The 12,507-nt window shown below is 41.3% G+C and overlaps 1 protein-coding gene across 1 annotated transcript in view; it reads right to left on the bottom strand.

Annotated features, from left to right (window-relative positions):
• Positions 1-12,507, bottom strand: part of atp10b (ATPase phospholipid transporting 10B) — a 24,115-nt gene that overhangs the window by 3,204 nt on the left and 8,404 nt on the right. The window contains exons 5-20 of the mRNA XM_019870043.1: positions 12,103-12,234; positions 11,729-11,856; positions 11,391-11,643; positions 10,348-10,547; positions 7,819-7,980; positions 6,577-7,069; positions 6,394-6,494; positions 6,180-6,306; positions 5,927-6,111; positions 4,191-4,458; positions 2,125-2,201; positions 1,794-1,919; positions 1,500-1,700; positions 1,198-1,278; positions 1,020-1,124; positions 195-367 (exon numbers count right to left, since the gene is read on the bottom strand). Coding sequence (XP_019725602.1) covers positions 195-367; positions 1,020-1,124; positions 1,198-1,278; positions 1,500-1,700; positions 1,794-1,919; positions 2,125-2,201; positions 4,191-4,458; positions 5,927-6,111; positions 6,180-6,306; positions 6,394-6,494; positions 6,577-7,069; positions 7,819-7,980; positions 10,348-10,547; positions 11,391-11,643; positions 11,729-11,856; positions 12,103-12,234 — 2,812 coding nt within the window. The remainder of the gene's footprint in view (positions 1-194; positions 368-1,019; positions 1,125-1,197; positions 1,279-1,499; positions 1,701-1,793; positions 1,920-2,124; positions 2,202-4,190; positions 4,459-5,926; positions 6,112-6,179; positions 6,307-6,393; positions 6,495-6,576; positions 7,070-7,818; positions 7,981-10,347; positions 10,548-11,390; positions 11,644-11,728; positions 11,857-12,102; positions 12,235-12,507) is intronic.

The raw sequence follows: 12,507 nt of genomic DNA, 5'->3' as shown, positions 1-12,507 counted from the left end.
TATATATATATATATAATATTAAATCATTAGTTAGAGTGATACGAATTATTTCAGTGAGTTGCAAAGAATGGTGTGACAGTCAAATAGGTGAACTCTATTGTAAATTTAAATATTATTGGATATTAAATAATTAGTTCCAGTGATATGAATTACTTCAGTGAGTTGCAAAGGGATAGAACATTTGCAATGGCACCTGGGAAGAAGGGCCACCACTGTCGTGATGATGCAGATAAGGTAGAAAATGGGGTCTGTCAGTTGATTCTGGAGCGTCCAGTATGAGTTGCAGGTAACACAGGAAGTGTATAACAGCGTCAGGATCAAGGACACAGCAAAACTGCCCAGCATGATGATCCAGTGAACCACAGTCTGGAAACCACAAAAAAGTAACAATAACACTGCAGTTCCATCATTTCAGTTCCATCATTCCATCATGACAGTAGAACCCCCCAAAGTCAAACAGCCCAAAAGTGTTGCAGTTAGGATAATGCTCACTGGCAAAATGAGACAAAAGGACCAGTCCTAATTCCTGACATTGTTCTGTTTTTTTGTGGTGTGTGTCCATGGCCCTGCAAAAGTTTAAAATGTTAAACCCTCATAATGTGTGATGTCACGTGAAACTTCAGTAAACCTCACGAGAGCTGTACTGAAATACCAATGTTTTTTTTTAATGCCACCAAAGAATAGTACCAGTGATGACAAAAAAGAAAAGTGTGAGAATATCAATAGGAACACCTAATAGAAATGTATCTACTGATCAGTGAAATTAAATACAATTTACATGCAGCAAATAACGCAAATATAAATTAATGAATTAAAGTTATCACAACATTATTATTTGTTGGAAGTGTCACAAAGTTTCTAAAAAAATATGGCCTGTAGTTTTCTGATGGCAAGAGTTTGAGCCTGGAACACATTGATTCACATCACATTTTGTTTTCTACATTTCTATAATAGTTTTGAAATCCAAACAACTTGAAATGTATCCAGTGTCATGAGTTTTTTGTTGTTTGGTGCTCACCCAAGCTTTGATCTCTATTGACAGATGCAGCAGGATGGTAATTAAAGAAACTGCGTTCAAAGGCATTCCAAATGTGAAAACATCGACGTCCAAATCTTGGTAAACCTACAGAAAAATGAAACGTGGTGTTGTCAGATTGTAGAATGATGGTAGACTCCACAGCCGAATATTCTCTTACCAAATATGGAATGAAGAAGCAAATGAGACTCTGGTAGAAGGCATCAAGCATGGAAACCCAGAAGGTACAAAAACTGTATTCCTAAAATAATGATGCACAAAATTACTAACAAATTACTGGTGTTCGTATTTTTGCAAATGCCATTTTATAAAGAAAGTCAATTTTCTTTTGACTAATTCGAGATCAGTCCTATCCTGTTTGCCTTTGGCTGCAAGTTGCTGCAGTAAGCTCCAGCTCTGGAAAACAATAATCTAAAATTTAAAAAATAAATAAAATGAATGGATAGATAGATTTTTACTCACCCCTGCACCTTGTCCAGTCCTATAGAGTTCAGGAACACCGAGCAGCACTTCTGCCGAAACATCTTTGTCCATGATCCCAAACATAATGGGGGGTGCGGAGGTGTAAAAGAGGTTGAAGAAAATCAGCAGCCAGTAGTCCAGCATGGTGGTCGCTGTGAAGCCACAATAGAACTGGTACCAGAAGAGCAGGTTGACATTGGCCTAGAGGGAGCAATGACATGACACATAAGTTGCTTCGATGACAGAGGACAGGCAGAGGAGACATGCACCGCAGCTCAGCTCTTATAGACCCACCAAATTCTTATAGAAGAAGTAAATGATCATATTGGCCAGGCGAGTGTAGCACCAGTGTCCGTGAACCAGTAGGAGTTTTTTAAGGTGTTTGAAGCGAGATATTGCAAAGTCACTTGCCATGACTGCCTGCAAACAACAAGGCCAAATTACAAATTGGTCAATTTTTTTCATCCAAAACATAATATGAGGAAAGTTAGACAGTTCAAATTACGGTATGTATTTATTATGTCATGCCAACTGCAATAATCCACGTAGGGACAGATAGCATTGCAAACATTAAGTCATTTTTCACTCAAGTTCTTGCATTTTAGGTAAAGGCCTTAATTCTCACCTGCATTCCCTCCTGACCGGAAATCCCGATTCCGATATCTGCTGCTTGGATCATGTTAACATCATTTGCACCATCACCTGCGGTCACATGTTGCATGCCGTCAGTTAAAGAGCAGTTGCGAGAGGTAAACAACATCTTAACAATCACTGACTGTACGCAGGAATAGCTGTTATGATTGTATTATCGTCAACCTTTTGTGTTGTGTTCTGTTGTGTTATTGTTATTTTATGTTCTGTAAAGCGCTTTGTTACAGTTGCAGCTGTTGTGAAAGCGGTATATGAATAAAGATGCATTCTATTGTTTTATATTTCAAAAATGCATTTTATTTTCATTGTCAAGCAATGAACAAAGTTCCAATTTGCTGACTCACCCCTCTTATTCATTCATTTATACTGATAAATTATAATCATCATCATCATCATCATAATCCATTCATTCATTCATCTTCCGAACCGCTTGATCCTCACTAGGGTCGCGGGGGGTGCTGGAGCCCATCCCAGCTGTCTTCGGGCAGTAGGCGGGGGACACCCTGAAACGGTTGCCAGCCAATCGCAGGGCACACAGAGACGAACAACCATCCACGCTCACATTCACACCTAGGGACAATCCAGAGTGTCCAATCAGCCTACCATGCATGTTTTTGGAATGTGGGAGGAAACCGGAGTACCCGGAGAAAACCCACGCAGGCCCGGGGAGAACATGCAAACTCCACACAGGGAGGCCGGAGCTGGAATTGAACCCGGTACCTCCGCACTGTGAAGTCGACGTGCTAACCACCGGACTACCGGGCCGCCCTCATCATCATAATATTCATGATAATTGAGTCGGTCTCCTGTTTGCAGACAGAACAACTTCCCTCTTCATCACATGACGAGGGAAAGTCAATTTGTCTCGATGAACGTGGGAGATTAGAGGCCGCTGATGTCATACCAACGTTGTCTTCATTGTAGTCTCTATTGCAGTTTCTTCCAAAGCTGTTTGAGGGGATTTCCAGTGAAGCTTCAGAATGAACCTGGTGAACTACATTTGAACTTTTCTACAGTTTTGAATGCATGTCCAACTGTTCAAAGTTGCATGACTTTTTGCACAACCTGCCTATGGCAAAATTCACAGCAGGTTTTTGAACCATGAATTTCCTGGTTCGGTTCGAATTGGTACTAAAACAATCCTCTCGTCTCCATCATAGCGTTCACATTTGAACATTATGTGGTTGTTGAACTGTTGAAAGGCTTCAAACAAGATGTCGTCAGAGGGAAATGACCACTGATCTTATAGCAGGGGTCCCGAACTGGAGGATTGTGATCAGGATCCTGCAGAGCTTACTGATGAGCTGATCATTTGAATCAGGTGTGTTGCAAGAGGGAGAGATGGATAACATGCAGGAAAGCGGCCCTCAAGGACCGGAGTTTGAAACCCCTGGCTGAGTGTGTCACGGTGTTAATAGAATGTTATAACAGAGCTATAAAGTGACTGGAAGAGTCACAGAAAGCTGTTGTGAATTTTGCTACTCAGCTCCCGGTTACAGAACAGCAAGTTGTAAAAACTGTATTGAAATATTGAACAGGTGGGCATGTGCATCCAAACGTTTGGAGAAAGTCAAAGTCAAGTTCACCTGTAAAAGTTCTTGTGCATTTTAAGTTTGTGCTGAAACCAACAAATCGAATATCATTAACTTTTTGTGAGTAGTGGAATCGTTCAAAATATTTTGGTGAAGTGTGGAATTAAAAGTCAGGATGACTTAAGGTTTATGCCAACCCCTGATCAAATAATTATAGAAATTAAAGAGATGCATTCCAATACTTCCAAATGCTTATCTGTATTATATGTTAGAAAAAAAAACATTGTGGTACACTAAAAAGCTATTTCAGGAAACTATATCCCTCCTGCTCAATGACTTTGGTTGTCCTTTGCACACATAACCCTGTAGTAATCAATTAATTGGTCTATAATTACTCTGTTGTTTTCCTGCCTGAGAAAGGATAACCGGCTCATTTATTAAATGAATGCCAATATACAGCTTCACGCAACAAGCCCAAACAACTGTGAAAATGCTCCTTTTGACTTACCGACAGCAAGAGTCATGACCCTGAGCTTCTCTCTGATGAGCTTCACCACGCCGCTTTTCTGCAAGGGCGTGACCCGGCAGCAGAGCACGGAGCGGCATCGCTTTGCCAGCTCCACAAAGCGGCCCTGCAGATCCTTGGACAGAAGCATGGCCAGGGTGCGTCCATCGATCACCAGAGAGATGTCTGGGGTGGTGTCCACGTTACGAGGGTCGTTTTCATACCTCCTCACCTCCTCCAGGGTGGAGTCCAGGATGGAAGTGCATGCGAGCTAAATAAATACCGGTAGTTAACATTATTTAGCATGCAGTCGGTCGACCCCCCCCCCCAAAAAAAAAAAATGATGATACAAAGTGGGCCACATTTATCCTGTTTTGTTTCCATCATTCCAATACAGTCCAAATGTCATATTAAGTGTGAGGTGATGATTGGTGGGGTGCATCCCTGGGGTGGTCACTGCTGGTAAAAATAGTTGAACCAATAAAGCTCCACTCTAGATCACGGGAGGAGGGATATTTCCTGTGAGGGTTCAATATTAGGCTACTAATTAGATATGAAAGGCTTAGTTATTGTATTGGCGAGAACTCACTCCATCTATCTTCCATGACAAGTCCCAATGTGATATCCAGAATGCTCCCTCTGTATCACCTCCAAATGAAAAACTATTTGAGACGTGTGGTGATCGTTCTTGGAAAGCTCGTTATGAAAGGCTTCGGACCTTTGCTGCATCACCTGACACCAGCACCTTTCTCAGCCGGATTTGACCTTTCGTTATATTATAAAAGTGTTCAAATGGTTAGATGACTTTTAAAAAATCGGGGAAAGTCAGTGTCAAGATTTTAAGCCTAATTAATCGGCCATCACAAAAAAAATTCAATCCTGTCATCTGAAATAGGCCGCGAGAGAAGTTTCTTCATGTACTGAATTGTTTTGACATTCACATCCGCATTTGTGGTAGTCATTCTAATGCATGTAAAGGTGTCACATATACTGCAGCTCTCATTGCATGTATATATATTAAAAAAAACATTGACTGAAAGCCTCTCACATATTGTTCACATATCTGTGGAATTCTGTGTGAGTGAGCACTTCTCCTTTGCGGAGATAATCCATCCATCTCACAGGTGTGGCAATTCAAGATGCTGATTAGACAGCGTAATTATCACATAGGGGTGCTTGGGTTTTTTGTTTTTTTTTGTATTTGTTGTCTGTTGCTTCTGGGCCCTGTTGGCATTGCAAATGAGAATCTGCTCTCAATTGCCTTACCTGGAGAAATCAATTTTCAAAAAATATCAAGAATAGATTTAGACAGATTTGTGACAAGATTTTTTAGAATAGTCATAGGAACTTTGAGTTTGAGAAGAAAAAAAGTGTGGGGTTCACATTCATATTTTGTTATGTTCATGTAGAAAGTACAGTACGTAGTATATTACAAAACACCGATATTAATGCGCTGCGTGGTGAGTTAGTGGTTTCAAAGTCTTCCGCAGAGTTCTTTTGGAGTTTGATTCTTGGCTGGAGCCTTCCTATGTTGAGTTTGCATTCAGGCTTGATCAAAATTGATTTTTTTTTAGCCAATGGAGATTCCGATATTTGACAGAATAACATTTTGATGTTATTCTGTCAAATGGCTGTGTGCAACCACTTATTTCAAGCCATGGGTTGCAAGTGGGGCTCCGCGCTCTCATCCTCTTAGCTGCCTTAGCTTGGACATAGCTAGAAGTCAAGTGGCTCCTCACCTTGTTTTTGCAGCTCATGTTAATCACCAGGTCTTCATCTTCCAGCAGTCTGCAGGCATAGCCGATGTTGACAGCCGTTTCCGGCTTATCGCCAGTCAACACCCACACTTTGATCCCCGCTTCGCGCAGTGTCAGGATGGTGTCGGGAACGCTCTCCTGCAGACGGTCCTCAATGCCCGTGGCCCCTGCAGGAGGACGTGTGATTTACAGACAGATGTATGTTTTACAGGCGCGTGGATAGATGGGTTGTTACCCAGCAGGGTGAGCTTTGTCTCCAGCTGCACAGCGGTGTCCATAATGAGCTGCTCTCTGCCGTCAATGGCGGCCTTCGCGCTCTGTCTGCTCATGGACCAGATGTCATAATCTTTAGCGCTCACAACCTGCGGCACACACATCAAAAACAAGGAGCTGTAGCAAATGCAGGACACAAAACATGCTCGTTTTTGTTCATATTCTTCACCGTGTACCTTCTTTGTAAAGCAAAGCGTGCGCAGCCCTTCTTTAGCATAGCAGTCGAGGTGATACTGAGTGTCTGCCACGACATTCTTCTGATTTCCACTGAGATGCTCTAGAAATATGGAAACAGAATACAATATTCATCTGGTTTTATTTTGGCTATTGATTCTTCAGTCCGCACAAAGTGGCCTCACCAGCATACGGTGCACCAAGCAGCTCCATGATCGAGTAGTCTGCACCTTTAGTGTACAGCACACACTCTTTGGTGATGGGATGTCGCACCAGCACGGACATTCTCTTCCTGTTGGAGTCAAAGGTCAGAATGTCGAGCACCTCAAACACCAGGACCCGACCCGATGGCATCCTCACTGTCACGCTGTCGGGGGTCCGGCTCAGCAGAATAAAACCGTACGCTTTGGCGGCATACACCAATGCTGCCTCGTCGGGACTCTCTGCCTCATAACACAACCCGCTGGACTCATCACGCTGACTATGTGATGGGAAGACTCCTGAGTCATCCACTTGTGGGAAGGGGTTAAAGCGGTCGTCCTCTTTAAAAGAAGTGTCTGAGAAGGTTCGGTCCCTTTTGGGTGCAAATATGTTGCGAAGAGAGCCTGCTTTCTTCAAGAGGTTGGAGAAATTATCCAATGGATTTGTTGACTGAAAGGAGCATGGATAGTCATGAGTCTGAAAGAAAATGAGACAGTTGTTGATCAGGTGCTATTTTTCATCGGCTGTCTGCTGATGGCAGCCGCCAGCTCTCCTCTCCATCTTAAATAACACAGCAGTGCTAAAGCTGATTTCTCCCATTTGAATGGCTTCTATAAATAACAAAATGAATAGAAGTAACCTGGCCTGCCCTGTATATTTCACCTTTAATAGCGAGCTCATTTAGAAAAGGCTTAGCATCTTTGCAACTAGCAAAGACAAATAAGCAATTTAGCACTGACCACAGATCCGAGTGGAGAGTTGAAACAACTGGAAAATTCATTCCATTCTGAAAGAAGCAATTAAATCTGACTTAAACCTGCAAGATGGTCAAACATATAGAAAGAGGGCAAACACCAAATACCTAAAGTCATTTAAAAAATGAGCACACGATATACCGAGTAAATTGAATTTGAATTTCGTTTCCAGGGGATTGAAGAAAATTTCATCCCATTATTTAAAGGAATGGGATGATTCCCCATCATTCTGAATTAAACAATATTATCATTTGTTTGTTTATTTTATATTTTTTTTGGGTTCTTTATAAGAGGGTAAATATAAAAAAGAGAGAGGACATCTCATGTCATATGTCCCATGTGGGCTGCAGACACTTGATGTATGGCACAAAAATAAATGTTGATTTCTATTAAAGGAACAAATCCCTCTGTCATCCTTTCTCTCTTCCATCTTTATTTCCCATCCACAATGACAGTAAACAGAACACTCACCCTCCGTCTCTGAGCTGTTCCCATGGAAACCACCACCGTATTGCAAATGGCAAGAGCCAGAAAAAAGTCGAAGTGTGGATCCATCTTCTGGCTACTGATACTCGTACTCTCTGCAACGCTGACCCTCCGGAGCAGCTTCCTGTCTGGAATCACCTCCGTTTCCTGTGCAGATGAATTGGTTCGGTCGATTACTTTAGAGCTGGTAAAGATTTAAAAAGCTGTTTACTTTCACTTATTTAGAACAGGGGACAAGACTATACTGTATTTGATTATTCAACATCTTTGGATGGATGGATGGATGGATGGATGGATGGATGGATGGATGGATAGATAGATAGATAGATAGATAGATAGATAGATAGATAGATAGATAGATAGATAGATAGATAGATAGATAGATAGATAGATAGATAGATAGATAGATAGATAGATAGATGTTTCAGTCTGAGCTCATTGGAGTCTTTCCACGGTGATGTTCTTTTGGCCTTTTCCCTCCATAGACAACTACAGACACTAAATTACTCGACCGTACATTATAATGAATCTATAGTGTGTGTTTTCCATTTATGTGACATCAGTGGTCTGAGCCAAATGGCGCCCAGCAGGACCATATGCCCAGTCATGGACACTTGGTCAACTTTGAGCCAAGGTAAATGTGCTCATCACTGATGCCTTGCGGGTTGACCATCTGCAATGGCCGCTGGGTCCAAAGGAGGAGTGAATTTAAAAAATATATAATAATAATGCAAATTTGAGCTTTGTAATGATTTTATGTACCGGTATGTATGACGCGTTCAACAAACACATTATTCTTATTTGGAGAGATGCAGTGAATAAAAATAATAATAATAATAAAAAAAAATCAGTTTGAGCTTTCAAATGATTTTTTTGTATTGTTTTTTTTTGTGTGAGTGTGTGTTCAACAAACACACTATTCCTATTTGGAGAGATACAGTGTTGTGTAAACATTTCAAAGCAACACTAGCTTCCTTTTTATTTTTGTTTTAATTTCCCCCGTATCTATTTAGACACAGTAAAACAGTAAGGAGTATAAAACACTTTGTATGAAAGTGCAAACAATATAGTACATATGTTCGCATAAAATTTGTTGAGGGGCGGCTCAAGAGCCAAGGAAGAATCCATTACATTACAATGAGGATCTGGATACAGGTGCGGATATAGAAAATGTCTTTTCATGCTGACATCAATGGAATCTTCCATTCCACAAAATTATAAACATTCGTCCATTTGTCATCCTCCATGCACAAGGAAGTAACCTGTGATCTAACAAACATGAACAAAGAAAATCTATTTGTCATTTTGCTTTTGTCAACAGTTCATTCCTCGTGCAGGTATGTGCACTGGTACAAGACATTCTACGTCCATTTGCTAATAATAGCATTGTTAAAACAACACGTCTAACGGTGACGAGGCTTTTCCACAGAATGTTTGTATTGTTACCAGCTATCTCGCTGGTGTCAAACATACGGCCCGCGGGCCAGAACCGGCCCGCAAGGAGGTTCGATCAGGCCCGCAGAATAATTTAAAAGTGAAAAAAATGCATAAAAGACACGGAATGAATATTTTTAAGAAGGTGCAATTGATGGAGTATCCGTTAGGGGGACACACTGTTTTGATCAGAGTAAAAGACAACATTGTTTTGATCAGAGAAGAAGACAATCGCAGTCTTAGTCTGTCACTGAGACAGACCCAACACAGCAGACGCTATCAAGCATAAGTGAATACTTTATTCTTTACACATTTAATCCATGGTAGCGGATGGCACTCTCCTTAGTTTGTAAAGTGAAGGTGGGGATTAAATTTAGATTTTTTTTTATGCACATGTTTAAATGGTTTTAAAATTCCTTTCTTTATAAATGTCGTTTTATCTTCAAGTGCATTACTATATTTTTCAATTCCAATTACTTGTTAAAGTTTTGTGCCTTTGTACAATCAGTTGGATCAGGTGCAATGCATGTATGTGAATGATAAAAGTAAATTGCACATTGGTCTAAGGAAACCTAAGGAGCTTCATGAAATGTTTTGTAAAATGTCTGTTTATTAAATTTCAACATTTTCCTAATGTTCTTGTGCTTCTTTAGACCAAAACAAAGGAAAGACATTATTTTGGTTATTTATAGCAGAGTATGGTATAATTTTAATGGTCCAGCCCTCTTCACATCTACCGAGGCCGTATGTGGCCCACAATGTGAAATGAGTTTGACACCCCTGAGCTATCTATTTAAACAGTACTGTCTTTTATGTAGGACTCACTTGTGTTTAGATTATTGTTTTTACACATCATCATCACTACTATATTGAACAATATTATTCATAGGGCAGCATGGTGAAATAGTGGTTGACCTTCAGTGACTTACTGAGACCCTCAAGCTCAGTCAAGACAATAGCTCATGATTTCCTCTTTTATTTGGCTGCCTCTTAGTATCAGACCAAGTAAGTCCACAAGGCCCATGCAGTGGCTCCCTCCAGCATCTCTAGACTCAAATCTTGACTGAGCACTCATCCTACCAGTAGACTGCTGAAGGCCACATTGCTCTGGGCGTTTGCCGCAAACTTGTTCTTGCGTCTGCTTTCATGGCGCCGTTGTGTGCCTTCAGGGTCGCTGTCCTCAGAATCCAGAGACCATCCATGCTGTGAGGGTAGTGGCTCCTGGTTATAGATGACCTCCTCTTCGGATTCTGGCTCATCCATAACAGCCAAGCGGATGGCTGGAAACCGCCCCCAACAAAACAAATGTTATACTATTACAAATAGCATTAGTATAAGGAAACAAGTTAACCTAAGATTGGATCCAAACAATCCAAAACAATTATTCACTGGAAAGTGCAGTTCCTAAACAAAAACCAAAATCCAAAGAGGCCTCCTGTCTCACAAGTTGCTCACCGCGATATGTGACAAGGAGTTTGCACTGTTAACGTGGTTACCAGGTAAGCTATCAGTTGGCCTACCTTCTTCTGTAATTCTTTTACTATTTCTTACTACTAGTCTTTTTCAGCAGTCTGGAGACTGTCGCAATATGCTCCCTCTCACAGGTCAGTCTTGGTTCTAAGATAAGGCCCCAAGCAGGAGACCTTTTTGCGATTGTCGGTGGAGATATTGTTTTGTGTTTGGGATTCTGTGTTGCTCAGTAGAGGAGCGGGAAGAATGCACCTGCATTTTTTTTCCCCCTCATTTTGTGTGGGGACTCTCAAAATGTTAAAAATCGGTACCTCCTTCTTTAGACAATTTTAGAGCAAACTTTTTTGTGTTCACAATGAATTCTCACTCTGTTCACTATCTTTCTAAAGAACATTTTTGGTCTTGGTTTCAAAACAACACCTTCTAGCATGTCCACATTCCATTGTGGTGAACAATTGTTTGTAAAAGTTAAACAATGAAAAAGAAACAATTGGGTGACTATCGCTTTGGACTTATCGAGCGGGTCGTGCTTGAAGGCAACTTTCCCAATGTGTGTACGAAATGCAAATACGAATTGCAGTATTATGCAAAAGTATAATACATACAGTAATCCGACATAGTTTATCTTCTGTAAAAGGCTTGCTAAGATTTACCGTTTTCCTTGTGCGGGTACTCCGTGCCCATGACGGAGCAACGTCGAAAAACCATCTTGTTCTCAGTGAGCGTGCCTGTCTTGTCAGAGAAGATGTATTCAATCTGTCCCAGGTCCTCTGTAATGTTCAGAGCTTTACACTGTATTCGGCTGTCTGTCTCCTCATCATAAAGGTCTATGTCATGCGTGATGAAGAAGATCTGGCCAATCTTCACCAGCTCAATGGAAACATAGAGGGAGATTGGGATCAGGACCTGGAAGAGGGTAAAACAAAACATTAAAATCCTGTCTCGTCATGAGTGTTTAGCGACAAATAAAGAGGTGAAGTCTTGTTTCAACCTGCAGCAGGATAATCATGCTGAAGAACATGTAGAAGCTGGACAGACTGGGACTGACCACATGACCGTTGCTATCAGGCACCAGGTAAGGGGGCACGCCAGGTAGTGCCTGCCGCCAAAAAAAGTGACCTAAATGTGTCAAGACAGGAAGCTTAATCACATCGACTGGCACAAAGAGGGAGGCTATTTTTGGCGCATTCCCCCCTCCCCCCACCCCGACCCCCAACTCGTCATTCAGCAAAACGGGCTGGGGGCCAAAGTGACTGATCAACTGGCGAGTGCAATTGAAATGCCCCCTCTGAGGTTTAAAAGCTTTTCAACATAAAATAGTATGCTTAATGATTTCATGGTTTGGTTATGTAATTCAACAATGACCTAGTGCTCCGACGAGACACATGGCAAGGAGGAGAATGACGCAAAAGATGACGTCCACGTTCAGTTTCCGCTCCAATTTGCTGCGCTTGTATCTTGGCCCGTTGTTGTTCAGCATTGACTTTGTTTCATGGCCTTCAAGATGGGAAGAGAAGACGTTAGCATTCACTTAGCAAAATCACACATTCAATATGCCCCTAATTGGGCCAAACACTGGATGAAAATTACTTCATCCTTGAGAAAGTCTTTAGCAGCAACACAACAGTCACAGATCTTATTTGGGTTCTTGTTTGTGCTATTAAATCAACTGAATATCTCTCTCTCTCTCTCTCTCTCTCTCTCTCTCTCTCTCTCTCTCTCTCTCTCTATATATATATATATATATATATATATGTGTGTGACGGAACA

The sequence above is a fragment of the Hippocampus comes genome, unplaced genomic scaffold, assembly GCF_001891065.2.
Source record: "Hippocampus comes isolate QL1 unplaced genomic scaffold, H_comes_QL1_v1.1 scaffold9, whole genome shotgun sequence".
Classification (NCBI taxonomy): Eukaryota; Metazoa; Chordata; class Actinopteri; order Syngnathiformes; family Syngnathidae; genus Hippocampus; species Hippocampus comes.
This window is presented reverse-complemented; position numbering and strand designations above follow the sequence as displayed.